The sequence below is a fragment of the Kwoniella shivajii genome, chromosome 1, assembly GCF_035658355.1.
Source record: "Kwoniella shivajii chromosome 1, complete sequence".
NCBI classification, from domain to species: Eukaryota; Fungi; Basidiomycota; class Tremellomycetes; order Tremellales; family Cryptococcaceae; genus Kwoniella; species Kwoniella shivajii.
The window spans coordinates 1542039-1556232 of NC_085908.1; the positions used below are offsets into that span (position 1 = coordinate 1542039).

The following is a 14194-nucleotide window of genomic DNA, read 5'->3' on the forward strand; positions in this document are numbered from 1 at the left end:
AGGATATACATTATATACGATACTGATACAAGATCTCCTTATCTTCCTCATGGACAGTATCATGCCGTTTGCAGGCTTTGTCCTTGCACATCATCTTCATAGCATATAGACCAATCAACATCTTGTTTTGAGAACTGCTGACTTTCCACAAAAGCGTCTAATTCACACAAACCGAAATTTGCTAAACCCGAAAATTCACATGAAACATGACTTGCAGTTTCGATTTTATCACTGAATGTTGTACACATTTCCCGATTAGCATCATCGATTATCGAGAAGATACGGAAGAAAGAATGTTGACCCACTTGACGAGAATCCTGATATAATCCCGTTTGCCATCACTATCTCGATCTGGATTGTCGATGTACTCATCTCCAGCTTCAGGATCAGGTTCCCAGTTCCCCGTTTGGCAAGATACTCTTTCAAAAGCTATTCTCGCTCCAAATGGGATTATGCGAGATAAAATGTATGTTCGTTTAGGTGGAACAAATGTTGTAGGTAACGGTCTATGTTGCTACAAGGGTTCGTCAGCAGCTGAAGCACAACACTCGATAAGAAGCTGAAGGCATTTGCTTAAGTGTACTGACCAACATGAGTCCAATGGCTGATAAAGCTTCTAAAATCTCGTTATCGTGGCCGAAATCCTACAATGAATGATCAAAGGTCAGCGGGTATTCTATCCTGGCGATTGGTATTTTACCCACCACGAAGAATCGTTTGCCTCCTCTAGGAAATTTGTTTTCGTCTGAATCCAAAGTCTGATTGACTGTAGTACTGTCGATCACTTCAGAGTCGGTGAGTCGAGCAAGCAGTTCATTGACGTAGCCTGCCTAAGAATGAGGCATCAGCTTTATGATTGACATTACAGTCGCAAAGGTCATCTGTGCTACTCACTCCCATGGTAGGACCGTATCTCTATAAGGTATCTCAAAGGTCAGCCCACACACATTGCCCTGATGCATTGTGACTAGTCTGTACCCACACTCTGTTCACCTAGATCATACCATCTTTTCAGATCTTTGCCATGCCCTATAATCTCCCACTCGTTCTTGGTGAAAATTCCACACCACTTCGACCAGCCTGTCCAATCCTCTCCTTTCGACTGAGAGTCATATCCACACATATCACCAAGACAGACCAGATCGTCCATCTCGAGTCGTGGATGAGGTTTAAGAATAGTGTTTAACCTGTTTAGCGTAGGTTCGAGAAGCGGTGTAAGGTCCTCGAATTTCAATTTGCTTAGTTTAGGAGCTAAGTTTTGGAATGCTGGACAGGAATGAACGGAGAGAGTGTTATTGTAATCCTTTAGATGGTTAAGAGTCCTCTTAGCTATTTGATCCGCATGCAAAGCCTTTACAGCTACTCACTTCTCCTTCCGGTATCTCCACATCTGTTTTAGGCAATTTAGATTTTTCTTTCAACTGAAATTTATCGCCTCGAAAGCCCTACGTAATGATAACAAAGCACTATCAGCTCTAACGCTCGAAAGTGGCGTCTGGCGTGAGAAAAGATGCGCTTCAGAAACGAGATTCAGATGGTCACCTCAAGCCAGTAACCCGAAGTCTCAACTACTCTGCCACCACCAGAAGAACGCGTAAAGACACCCTCTGCTTTACCGATGAACTGGCTATACATCTGTTTGAGTTGTCTACCCGACATCCAAGATCTATACCATCACCGAGTCAGCTACTCCGGCCGATGGAAGCGGTCTTATAGGCTGAGACTAACTGTTTTCTACCTTGATCCATCAATCCATCAAATTTCCAATCTCTTAACTTCAAGTCAGTCTTGGCAAGAAAGGCATATTCAGGATGTCGACTTGGAATTTTCACTTCTCGATCATCGAGCTTCTTCAACGCTGATAATATGCATTCACCAGCTGCTGCCGTAGGATATCTAGCTGCATGTCTATGTAGCTGATCGAACGTCATTTTTACCTGAATTAGTAGGACTCTCACTGACATAACACAAAAGAAAAACGTACAATTGTGACTTGACTTATCTCACATCCTTTTGGAAGTCCTCTCTTCCCACCTCCAAGACCTTGAGACCTGAATGGAGCACAAGGTCCCTGATTCCTCCACCAAAGTTGCTCAAGACCTTTACTACCTGATAAAGCCCGACAAAGCGGTGTGACATAACAATAACCGAAAGAAGATACATCCCATGCCAGAAATGCTACGCATATCAAAGCTGACAAGGTGAACACTATTGAGAATACAGGTACACGGTGCTTCTGATGCCGTCTATGTCTGTGGCGTGGTAGAAAAGTAGATTGAGCAGCGGTGAATATAGGTCGAAGAAGAGGCGTTCGATCAGTGGGGGGGTTAGATCCCGAGGAGGTAAACATGGTTACCAGATGTGTTTTCGTTTCTGGTTTCGATCAAGTGGGATGTGAGCAGCCATGTGTGCTGTAGAGAGGCTCAATCTTTTATGTTCGCAAAAGAGGGAGTGAAGTTGACTTTGAAAACGTTTGCTTCTTTTACCTTTGTCTCGCTTTGAATGCCTAGACATACACCACGTGCAATTCAGGTGCCCCGCATGGCCGAAGCCACTATGCACCAGCTTTCCCACGATGTTGCCGGAGTATCTCTCCTGTACTATCTTGTCCGAAATCCCATAATCGAAAAGAAGCCGAACATCTCATCGCTGGATCCACTTGGAAGCTATCATGAAGAAGCTGACAAGAGCATGCAGTCCGGATTGGCCGACGATCGGGAGCGTAGTTGAGCTCCTTCCCAGCTCCCGCGATACACGTTATCCATTTCAAAGTCAGAAGGGATGAAAGACTGACGGATATCGGTCTTTAATTAACTAGGAACCGATATTAGGGTATCACTTGTCGATATCCACTTCGATTAATAGGATAACATCCACCTAGAATAACGTCACAACTAACATTGTTCAATCCTCTCCGTATTCTTGATCATTTTGAAGCCTTCGAACAAGGAATTGAGGCACTGCTTAGCGTCGTTGTGATGAGCCTTCTTTCTGTACCTTGACACCGATATCCACCTCAGCATTGTGGGGTCTATGCAAAGCCCCACCTGAACCGGTCGGGGCCAATATTGGGGATTGTATCATTCGAAGAAAGGTATAAATGTGATACCACCCCCACCCCGACTATCCCCCTTCTAATACTTCTCATCAAAAGCAAGGCATCTCATCGGTCTCGTCGCAATGTTGAACCAAGCCCTCATATTCGGCGTGCTAGCTAGTACGGCCCAACTCGCACGAGCCAGTGTACCGCGATATGCTCAAAAGATCAGTCCCATTTCTTTCGCCGTATTAGACACAGTACCTACTGGCACCCAATTCAACGGAACTTCTGTAAGCTTGTATCAAATTACACTCTGACAAAAAGAGACGCTGTGCTGACGAAATCATTTACGGTGATTTAGCATTTTATTCCACCTGGAACGACATCAGATTCATTAAAAGCTAAACCATTCCACATATACGATGATTCATTTTATGATATCATAGGATCAGATCCCACCTTGACTCTCTTGGCTTATACAGCTACGGATCCTATCTTCCACGAAGCTGTGGTCTGGTAAGTCGAATTGGGCCAATTTCCGATTATACACTTACATAGATGCATAACGCAGGCACCCAGAAACAAACTCGGTTTATTTCGCTCAAAATGCGGGACCTGTAGCTGCAGGTACAGGTCTCAATAAATCTGCTATAGTACAGAAAATATACCTTGATGATGCTGAGAGAATAGTCAAACAAGGAAATGGAAGTGGTTATGTTAATGTTACTACTGTTGATTCCGGTGTTCGAGTTATAAACCCTAATGGTGAGTGAGACAAGGATGTGTCGCTCTGTTTTCAAGATAGACACTACTAACCGAAGAGAAATGCAAATAGGAGGAACGAATTTCCGTGGAAAAATAGTCTATACAGCCGAAGGACAAGGAAATGATATTCCACCTGCGCTATACCTCATTGACCCAAACAACCACGATAACACAACAGGTAAATTGAATTTTACTGCACTTTGGGGTTCTCACTTCATCTGATTTAGAAAAGTTGACAACGGATGTTTGTGATGATGCAGTGATCATGAACAATTTCTATGGAAGACAATTCGATTCTCTGAATGACGTAGCTGTTAATCCAAGAAATCACGAATTATACTTTACGGATGGACCTTTCGGTTGGGTACAAGCTTTTAGACCTAATCCAGTTTTACCCACTCAAGTGTATAGGTTCAATTATGATACCGGAGTTGTCAGAGCTGTAGCCGATGGCTTCCATATGACTAACGGTAAGTCAAAGTTCATACGTGGAGTATATTTTCATGACTGATCATGGAGCTGACTACCTTTTATCTATCTATCACGTAGGAATCACATTTTCACCTGATGGAATGTACGCTTATGTCACTGATTCAGGTGTAAGCTCTGTAAGTGATTTTTCGAATATTCTCGCATTTTATCTAGTTGTTGTTGACGATTTGTACGCGATCAGGGTTTCTGGGGATATAATTACACCAATCCATCTACTATGTACGTGTGTTGTTTATCCACCAAATGGTCGAAAATTTGGAGTCTTCAGCTGATTTAACGACGAAACCTTGTTATAGATATCGATACGATGTGAATGACGAAGGTAATTTCTCCAATCGACAATTGTTTGCATATAACGAGATCAGAGTTCCAGATGGTACGTTCAATATCTCCCCGAATACATAGATGCAACTACAATTTCAGCCTAACAAATCGATTCCGAAATCAGGTATTCATTGCGACGTCCATGGAAATGTATACGTCGGTACAGGAGATGGTATCAACGTATATAATCCATCCGGTCTATTGATAGGAAGGCTATACCTCGGTACCACTTCTGCAAATTTCGCTTTTACAGGTAAAGGCAAAATGGTTGTCTGTGCAGAAACCAAATTATGGTACGTTAACTGGAATGCAGAAGGTGCCGATATCACCTCGAATGCATATTCTGGTTGAAAATCAGAAGAGAATGAAGAATAAGGGCAAAAGAAGGAAGTGTGTGAATAGTATTCAATCATTGTTCATAAGATATAGTAAAATAGGCTTTTCAAGTATAATAAAACAAGATAAGTAAAAGATGCAGATTTGCTCCAGTCCATTGCGAGAGGCACATCATACATGCATTCTCTCTGCATACTTGTGATAATTATAGTACAACTCCCTTGTGTATCATGATGCGGGGTATCTAAAAGCAGACCGAAGATTGACCACAGTCTATTTACAGGCAAAATTAAAATTCTCCTCGGAAATCCTCATCACCGATTCGATACAATGCCCCCTTCCATTCTCCAGACCTTCACTACGCCACTCCTATCTCCAGTGATGACACAGCTACTAAAAGGAGTTTCAACCGTTCCGAGTGTACATATCGCATCGTAATGAGGACGTAGGGGTTGTCTCTCTCTTTCTTTAGTCGGCACATTCGGATGCCGATGTACGTTTGGTATCGTATATGTATGTATTGGACCATTATTGGTGATTTGCCTAGTTTAAAACCATCAGCATGTGATATCAACTTAAATATGCAATGATGCTTGAATATATAGAAGGTGTTAGAAACATGAGATGTTAGAAACGTAAGATGTGGTTGTCAACTCACTTGAATGCGACATCCTTTTCCTTTTGGGATCCACAAACGACGAAACCATCCGAAATTTTCACTAAATCCCAATATCTAACCGCTCGATCTTCACCAGCGGTGATCATCCAACCTGGACCCCCATTTGATGAGGAACCAATACCGTTGTTCTTCAATTCCAACTCAGGAACAGACATTAAGAGGTTCTCGTCATTTCTGGGTAACGAACTCCAGGTCTGTCCTACTACCATGTCTAAGACTGTTCTTGGTGAAGGATGACTTGGAGATGGACCAATAAAATCTTCCGAGGTCATCGTCTTGGTCAGATTATCTACAACCATACCTGCGGATTGAGCAAGTTGAGATATATATGTTGATTTATCAGGAACCGTATCTTCAACCTCCTTTGGTGGTTCAGGGTTCTTACTAGGTCGATTAGATCGGACTTCATATATTTCCATTAATCTAGACGATTCTATGTCGTACACTTCAACCAAAGCTCCGGAATTGTCATCAATGCTATCAGTCGACGTCGCTTTGCCCTGTAGAGCAGGAGGGATGATGGAAACCATGATCCACCTTCCTTTACCTCTTGATGGGTGTATTCGGAGAGATGACACCTCTCCACCGACTTTCCACGATTTCAACAGGAGACCGAACCTCAAGTCCCAAAGACTGAGAGTTCCAGTTGAAGTGCCGATGACCAGCCAGTGAGTAGAACAACAGAAAGATGTGATTAACCCTAGCTCGAGCGGATGTTGGAATCGTTTTGTGATCTCCATGTTCCTTATATCGAGGATCGCTATCATCGAAGTTGACGTAACCAGCAAAAGGGACGAGTCTAGTGTAGCAAATATTTCAGCGTTGCCATACCTATCCAGCATGATCAATAGAGCTGAATTAATACTCACCTTGGAGATGGGATAGTAATTTCACGTATCCTTCCCCTTCACCGACTGTCCAAGAACGTATACGTTCAATTCTAGTATACTTCGTCGATCCTCCAGAGCTGGTCACGTGTACCCTAAGAACGTGCAATTGTCCGTCTTCAGCGGAAGCAGCGAGACAATGAGTATTTTCTATTCTGCACAAGCAAACTACAGGAGCGTCCATTCGGTATGTGAGTCTAGGTTTCGTTGCCACGTTTCTTTCAAGTCTTGCAGAATCCCAAATGAGGATTGTAGAATCTTGTGAAGAAGTAGCAAAGAAAGAGTTATCGGGCGAAGTGACGATGGCCGTTATGGCTCTTTCATGTTGTGTTAGATGAGCTATCATCGTTACTCCTTGAGGTGTTGATGAAGTGTTCTTCACTCTAGGTGTTCGTTTCCTATGATTTGCCGTTATGCGTGGGCCGAAATCAAGAAGTGGTTCTCGATAATTTTCCAAATCGACTTGCTCTAAGAATGCTCGTACCCCGGGATCTTGACCTTCGTAAGAGCTACTATAAGGCGCCACTGTACGAGGTGTGGTCGGGACGAATACTCCTGTAGCTATGGGAGTCATCCTACCCGATGTCAGTTCATCATGGATGGTATTGATACCGATAGCGTTTGTATGGGAGGCGCCAATGGCAGGTGCGGCCTTTGAGTCCACCTTTTTCCGACCCACTCGTGTCATCGCAGCAAGGTCGATGGAATTTGATAACCCAGACTCGGAAGGTGTGGCGTTAGACTCAGTGTGTGAGGGCAAAGCAGGTTCGATAGCTGTCTTATCTGCCTTGGACAATGGCTCAAGCGAAGCCAATCGTTTTCGGATTTCATCAAGCGGATTGTCGACAGGGCCGCGATTACTTCTGCTTGCAAAGGATGTCCGCCGGCTTGCAGGTGAGTCCGAGAGATGAGGTCGTAGGCGTTTTAGATCGGCTTTGGCGTCGACGCCGACTGTTCGTGGACTGATGAAAATTGTTTGCGGGGTGACGCCGAGGTCAGTCAGAGATACTGATTTGCCAGCTACAAGATCTGCATCAGGGGATGACGATGTCTCCGTTGATTCGCGACTAAATTCTCATTCAGTCATTGTGTAAAGTTGATTCCTGCAAACGCATGTCCAACTTACGCTTTGGAAGCATGAGCCTGCTTTACGATAAAATCCTTCTTTTCATCTCGTTCTGTGATGCCTTTGTCTCGCAAGTGTTGTCTATTTTCTTACCATCATCAGCTTGAGTCTTGATCAGAAAGGACAGAGTATGAATGCCTTACGTGGAGCTTGGCTGACTCTGAGAGGCTTTGACTAGATTCGCTTTGCTTGTTCCCTTGCCTGTAGCGATGTTCCAGTATCCAGAAGGGGTATTGTGCAAAGCAGCGACCTTGGCTGCAACAAGGGTACTTCGTGGCAGCTGCAACACAAAGTCAACCATACTTGATCTCCCAAAAAGTATATTGATACTTACAGGAGACAACAAAGCTGACATAATGCTTTCCTCGCTCATTTCCTTGATGTCAGAGTGCAACATTGTGCGAATACCAGGATACAAAATACACCAAACGTCGGTTGGAGGCAAATTTCGAGCAGCAGCAGCGATGAATCCCGCGGTTCCTGTAGCGCAACGGTCAATGTGAATATCATTTTCATGATTGTCAACTAGCCACACTCACCTTGCCGAATCCAGATATTTGGATGACAAAGAAACCCTCTAACAGCAGTGAAGACATCCCATAATCTCATTCTGGCTAATAAGCCTAATGAAGTCAAGCTAGTCATTGAACCAATCACTCTGGCTACGACAGCTTCTTCCGGGTCTATGAAAAATGTCAATCAACAGGAACAGCGCAAAGTGTAATGAGACTAAACTTACCGGCGAGCGCTTGTAGCATTAATGGCAAGACATATTCCTCTATCGCACCGACTCCGATGAAAGCTCCCACACTGACAATTCCATCGAAGAAAGAAAGTCTCAACATCCAGTCTCTATCATTTAAATAAGTCATGATATGGCTTAGAACCGTTTCATTGGACTTCTGACGACCAAAGAAAAGGCACAAGTCCGATATGGAGGCTAAGGTTGAACGTTTGACAGGAGGAGCGACATCGACCAAGAGGGTGGTAGCTTGTTCTTCGACAACTGATTGGATCTCCTGGAGCATAGAGTCGTAGTCAGGCTTCGGAGAATCTTATCAGCTATCCAGGCTCCTAGATTAGGTATAACACATGTGCAGCGTACTTACTTCGATTATACCCGAAGATTCGGGACCCGGTCCACCTATCTTTTTGGCAGCTTGACTCATTTCCAACATATTTACAGCCGCATCGGCTAGTCTTACTAATCCTTTCGCATATGTGGCTCTCACAAAGACGTCACTATCTGTTGAAAGGTGTCGCATTTGCGGTAAAAGATATTCCGGGATGAAAGTTGAATTTTGAGGAGTAATCGAATTTACAGATTCCACAACGATAACAAGAGTTCTGCAAGCCTCTGCACGAACAATGGCGACATCGTCTGAGAGAAGTTCAACAATGAATGGCACAATGCGATCGACCTTGTCTTCGTCAAACAGATATGGAAGGAGATTAAGAAAGAGCTGAAGGCCGTGAAGACGAGAAGAAGGCCAGATACAATTTCGAATGGAGGATGTGACTACATTCAGCAGAAGGAGGGCGGGTCCATCTTTCATACGATGGTTCAGCTGAGAGAATATTGTGCGGAAGTCTGGTAGCTCACCTTCCGAAGCCTTTTTATCCAGATGTATACTGATACTTTCCCACTCATCCAACATCCTATCTATCTTCATTCCGCATTGCCCGGCTGATTTCTGTAAGAAAGTAGTTTCCATACTACTGGGTGCGACAGGTTCAGTGACTTCAGATAAGGAAGTGATATAATCTTTGAGGAAAGTGTAGAAGTATTCGGGGAAGATGGTCTCTCGGAAAGTGGATAAGATCAGATCGAACGATGGTCGTGAGGCAGGATCCCTGGATAGCATCTGGGCAATCATCTCCTATATGTAAGGTTTAGTACCCGCACTTCAGGGGTAAGCCGCATCTGGGTGGAACTGAGGAGCGTGAAGTACAGACTCACCTTGACCTCGTGATTATCGATGTTATCCAGCAACCCCTCCAGTCCTACGCTGCCTTCCCTATAAGCGAACAATTCACTTAGATTGAAGACTGCTCTTCCATCCGTCCACATCTCAGCCAAGACACAACCGGCACTAAAGACATCCATTCCCTCGGTTACTCTTCCATCTCTTTTACCCCATCCTTCAAATTCTCCTTCTCCAGGTATCTTCCTTTTCTCTTCAGCCAATTTAGAATCGGAAGTATAAAACCTTTCCGGGGCTAGATAGCACGTTCTTCGAGAAGAGGTGTCAAAGAAGAATGAGAAATCTGATGGATCATCTAAAGGTAAATAAGTTGGTTTGAAAGAACTGGAGAAATCAGTTAAAAGAAGTGTTAAATCTGTGGTCAGAAGTATGTTTTCGGATTTAACGTCTCCATGAGCAACCTATGATCAGAGACTTATCAGCCTTCTCTTATCTTCCCCGAAAGAGCCATGAAGATCTACCTTTCTTAGTCGAGCATCTCTTAGACAGGTGAGAAGCTGGAACGCTATCCATTTCTTTTCTATACTAGCTAGATATGGCTGAGTACTATACGAAGATTCCGCTTGCTCAGCTTCCTTTCATTGTGCCAGAGGCGTATCCATTTCTTGATAATGTTGGACTTACCTGACCCTATCATATAAATTTGATCCCACCCATTGTCGAATCAAATATCCAGCTTTATCAGTTTCTACAAACGCTTGATACGTATTGACATTTGGTAAATCAGATAGATTATCTCTTTCAGCTATTAGACAATCAATATTAGCTGGGGTTATCGCTGCTCGACTGCTAAAGCGGCTGGTACAAAAGACTTACTTTTCAGACGTCGTTGTATCACTCTCAATGACATAGCCGGATCAGGCTTTATGAATATCTTCAACACTATCGGACCATAGGCATGTCGAGCTAAGATTGTTTTGAGGAATCGGGAAGACGAAAGACTGATACATCATTCAGATCAGCTCTACTAAGCCAAGCCTCGTGGAGGAGAATTCTTGGCAGCTGACCTTTTATCATATGATATGTCATTGCCCAACTCTGCGACATAGGAGTCTAGAGCCGTTGAGCTGACAATGAGATGATCAGCACGGTCAGATACTGGGAACAGATGAGAAGTAAACCTACGCCCTAGCCATGGATGATATATTACCCATCCTCGCCGAGTTGCAATCCCTTCATAGGAGTGCTCGAAGGTATGGGGAGAATGAGAATGCCCAACCAGATGGTCCAGAAGATGTGGGGATGACAGTGAGCAAATACATCTTATGCATTGATTCATGGTCCGCGACCGCTTATTCCGTGCAGTGACGATATACCACGTGGCTCATCAATCAATGTCAACAAAGATGGACCAACATTGAGTTATCTCTATGTGAGAAGTGTGTTGTTTTTGCATTTCAATACGATCATCGTCCAATAGGTGAGTAACAACAACTAGTATATACAATGATAGATCCATCTATGATCGTGAATTTCCAACATCGTATACAACCGACGCCAGGAAACAATCGGACTTTCCTTGATCACTGAATTCTATATTCCTGTTTTCTGATCAAGCGGCAGCCAGCTGCGCGTGAACGGGATCAACCACGTTCCTCAACGTATCCACCAGCACTTCAGCTCCTCGTTGAATGCCCCAAAAGCCGACTTGTCTGATTCTCTTAGAATTGGCTGCCTCTGAGGATACATGATGGGCGAGAGCAGCGTAGATTTGGTCAGATAAGGAGGTCATTAGTCCAGCTATGAATGAAGAAAAGGGAATGTCAGCCTCGACCTCGCAGCCCTTCCAACAACACATAAACTTACTTTCAAACAACTGTATTGATCATAAAGGATTATTAGCACTTGGGCAGAGATGTTTTGAAGTGGGAACTAAACTTACAGTCCATGAACCGTCGAAGTCATTCTGGTTATCATTGAACTTAGCTTAATTCATTTTATCTGATAGAATTTGATACTCACAAGATCGGCAGCTACTTGACAATGAATGGGAACCAAAGTCCTATTGGCGCTGTTCATGAAGACGAGCGGTAAGCAACACATCATTTTGTTGAGGAAAGCGGTTTTTGATACTCACTTGATGAACGCGACGATAGGTCTGATCAAGGCATTATTCGTGACGCTCAGATCTGTTGTATAGATCGGTACAGCTGCTTTGAGGTCTCTGAATCTCAGATCTATATCAACGACGACTTGTCTTCTTTCCTCTCTTTCTTCTTCTGATATCTCGTAAGAAGTTTTCGGAGCTCTCAGAGGTGGCCTAGCCAATCTTGCTTGACCAGGGATTATCCGACTAGAGTTTGATGTTTCGGTAGCTTGAATGGCGGCTTTGATAGCTACATTAGGATCTTCGGGATGTACACCATGCGTGATAGTGACTACGTTTCTTGAAATTTCATCGAAAATAGCTTTGATATCGACTTCATCATCTGGATGAAAAGGGAACTTGATATCTAGTACAGCATCTAGTTTTCCTGATGTTATCCAACTCATAGGTCCCGTATGTCCAGTAGCGTACTGAGCATGTTCAATTGGTAATCCATCAATTCGGAATCGAGCCTGAAACATCAATGATCAATCAGCTAAAGGGGTGAGAGGCAATGTCGTCAATACATCTGAGGGCATACTTACCATTCTTTTGATCAGATCTCCATCTTCTTTTGTCTTTCCCAGTTTTTGAGGCATATGTAAACTGAATAGGCAATTATCGAATTGGCCAGTCATACCTTCTGCGCACATTAGGTCATAAAACAACCATCGTTTTCTAAATGGCCCAATAGCAGCACTGAAAATGGATACGTTGTAGGGTCTCTGACCACCAGGTTGGTAGATTGTGATCAAGGCATCCTCTATATGGAAAGAATCGAATTCAAAATCTCCAGTATGAGTTTCATGGCGGTAATCAGCAGGAGAAAGGGGCTTAGCAGTGTCCCACCATACCGATCGGCGATCTTGCTCTATCAGTCAGCTGGATGCGATACTCGTGGGAAAATTCAAGCAACTTACCGACGACACCTCTCACACCTTTGACTTTCGCATCTTTAATCAAGCCTTTCCCGTCTAACCACCTCGCTAAACTGAGTGAAACTTCCACTTCATCTATATTGACATCATACATGGTATAATTATCCGTTTCACCTGCTAGCGGAGGAGCGAGGTATGTATCTGGAGATATCGCTGAAGACAGGAATGGTATTGGTGATGGAGGCTTTGCAGTGGCTGTCTTGGTCGACTTGGCGTTTTGATTATCTGGTTGTACCTCTTTGGGGTTAGAACGACGGGAAAGATACACATTCTTGAACACGATAGTGGATGAAGCCCATTTTGGAACGATGGCTGACTCGAAGCTACAAGTAGAGTCAGCTCATTATTCAAAAAATAGGACATCGTCATGAGCTTACATTACAGTCACTCCAGTGTTATACGTCATATAGTCTGAGATCCATCTAGCGACATACTCCTGCAAAGAGAGCGAATTGAGTGTAGCGAAGACTGCGGATACGAAAGTAGTCCTGTGAACCAATAGATCAGCTCGATACAGGGGTCTCGGCAGCTTTAAGTAGCTCACGTTCCAACCAGAATCCACAATGCTGATTGGACAAAAGTGTATCAGTCGTTATTTTCACTTTATTGAGCAAGCAAGGTGACGATGACTTACTGTTACCAACGACAAACCAACTTGCAAAAGCGCTCAAATCATCTGTATTGAATCTTCTCCAACCTCTGATAGTAAACCATTTCATTCTGATTCTGAATCGCTGCCACCATCCACTCGCAGCATTCAACAACTCCTCTTTTGTAGGTCTATGAGGTGAGTTCGTCGATATCGCTCCTGAATTCTGTATCAGTCTCCTAATGAAAGGTGCGTAATCCTGGGCATGTCCATGGTTTGTTGGTGGTGATGGTGGTGGTATCGGAGGTATCAAAGGAGTATTCGCGTTTGTGTTGGGACCTGATCCTTGACAATTCGGACAAGGAGCTTTGGTATCTTCCGTTGAAGCCCACCGACGTGAAAGCACCGATCTTTGCCTATGTGGAAAGAGAGCAGTGGGAGAAGAGGATTGGCGCGGATTACGAGTGGAGGTAGATCCTTGTCGAGTGAAGAAATCGCGAATAGTAAGATATCTATCTGTTTGAGCTGATCTAAATCGCAGGTGTACATTTCGGCCGATGGAAGATGTTGATGCTGCTGAACGAAGGGCACTGGAAGAAAACGTTTGAGCTGATCGTGTGACTTGCATCCTTGGTCTCTTCCAACACCGGACTGACAGATAAGTAGGACAATAAGGCGTCGCTCTTATCAAAAGGGGTTGGATACGTCTGGCTGTTGAAGCCTGTTGTCTTTCTTTGGCGATGATTTACGATTGTGATTGACACATATGTGAAAATAGAAATTCTTCCTTTTGTTCACACTGACGTCGTTACAAAAAAGCGGCAAGATAAACTTCTGAAAAGTGGAGGTCAATTCTTGCAGATCATTGATAACAAAAAGAATACACATGTACGGAGCACATGTGATTATTGCCACGTCACTGTCCTGTAGATATGTGATATATCATG

At 43.8% G+C, this 14194-nt stretch overlaps 4 protein-coding genes across 4 annotated transcripts; 1 reads left to right on the forward strand and 3 right to left on the reverse strand.

The window, feature by feature from the left end:
* Positions 1-59: 59 nt before the first annotated feature.
* IL334_000595 (uncharacterized protein) lies at positions 60-2350 on the reverse strand (the record flags this gene model as incomplete). The annotated part of the gene is made up of 10 exons (XM_062932361.1): positions 60-231; positions 306-514; positions 588-644; positions 705-830; positions 895-915; positions 983-1303; positions 1368-1445; positions 1543-1666; positions 1729-1916; positions 1985-2350. 10 exons carry the CDS (start codon positions 2348-2350, stop codon positions 60-62), a joined length of 1662 nt encoding a protein of 553 aa, XP_062788412.1.
* An 830-nt stretch (positions 2351-3180) lies between these two features.
* IL334_000596 (uncharacterized protein) lies at positions 3181-4972 on the forward strand (the record flags this gene model as incomplete). Its single annotated transcript, XM_062932362.1, has 9 exons — positions 3181-3330; positions 3402-3556; positions 3612-3805; positions 3876-3983; positions 4066-4275; positions 4355-4413; positions 4479-4516; positions 4594-4673; positions 4746-4972. The coding sequence occupies 9 exons, from the start codon at positions 3181-3183 to the stop codon at positions 4970-4972; spliced, it is 1221 nt and encodes a 406-aa protein (XP_062788413.1).
* A 299-nt stretch (positions 4973-5271) lies between these two features.
* On the reverse strand, positions 5272-10788 carry IL334_000597 (uncharacterized protein; the record flags this gene model as incomplete). The annotated part of the gene is made up of 16 exons (XM_062932363.1): positions 5272-5500; positions 5616-6435; positions 6506-7590; positions 7650-7730; positions 7793-7929; positions 7984-8129; positions 8189-8332; positions 8389-8692; positions 8759-9198; positions 9253-9529; positions 9610-10035; positions 10096-10180; positions 10259-10379; positions 10451-10575; positions 10642-10701; positions 10760-10788. The coding sequence occupies 16 exons, from the start codon at positions 10786-10788 to the stop codon at positions 5272-5274; spliced, it is 4509 nt and encodes a 1502-aa protein (XP_062788414.1).
* A 398-nt stretch (positions 10789-11186) lies between these two features.
* On the reverse strand, positions 11187-13875 carry IL334_000598 (uncharacterized protein; the record flags this gene model as incomplete). Its single annotated transcript, XM_062932364.1, has 10 exons — positions 11187-11374; positions 11441-11450; positions 11517-11540; positions 11597-11645; positions 11712-12193; positions 12266-12585; positions 12641-12981; positions 13036-13146; positions 13203-13224; positions 13293-13875. The coding sequence occupies 10 exons, from the start codon at positions 13873-13875 to the stop codon at positions 11187-11189; spliced, it is 2130 nt and encodes a 709-aa protein (XP_062788415.1).
* Positions 13876-14194: the final 319 nt, after the last annotated feature.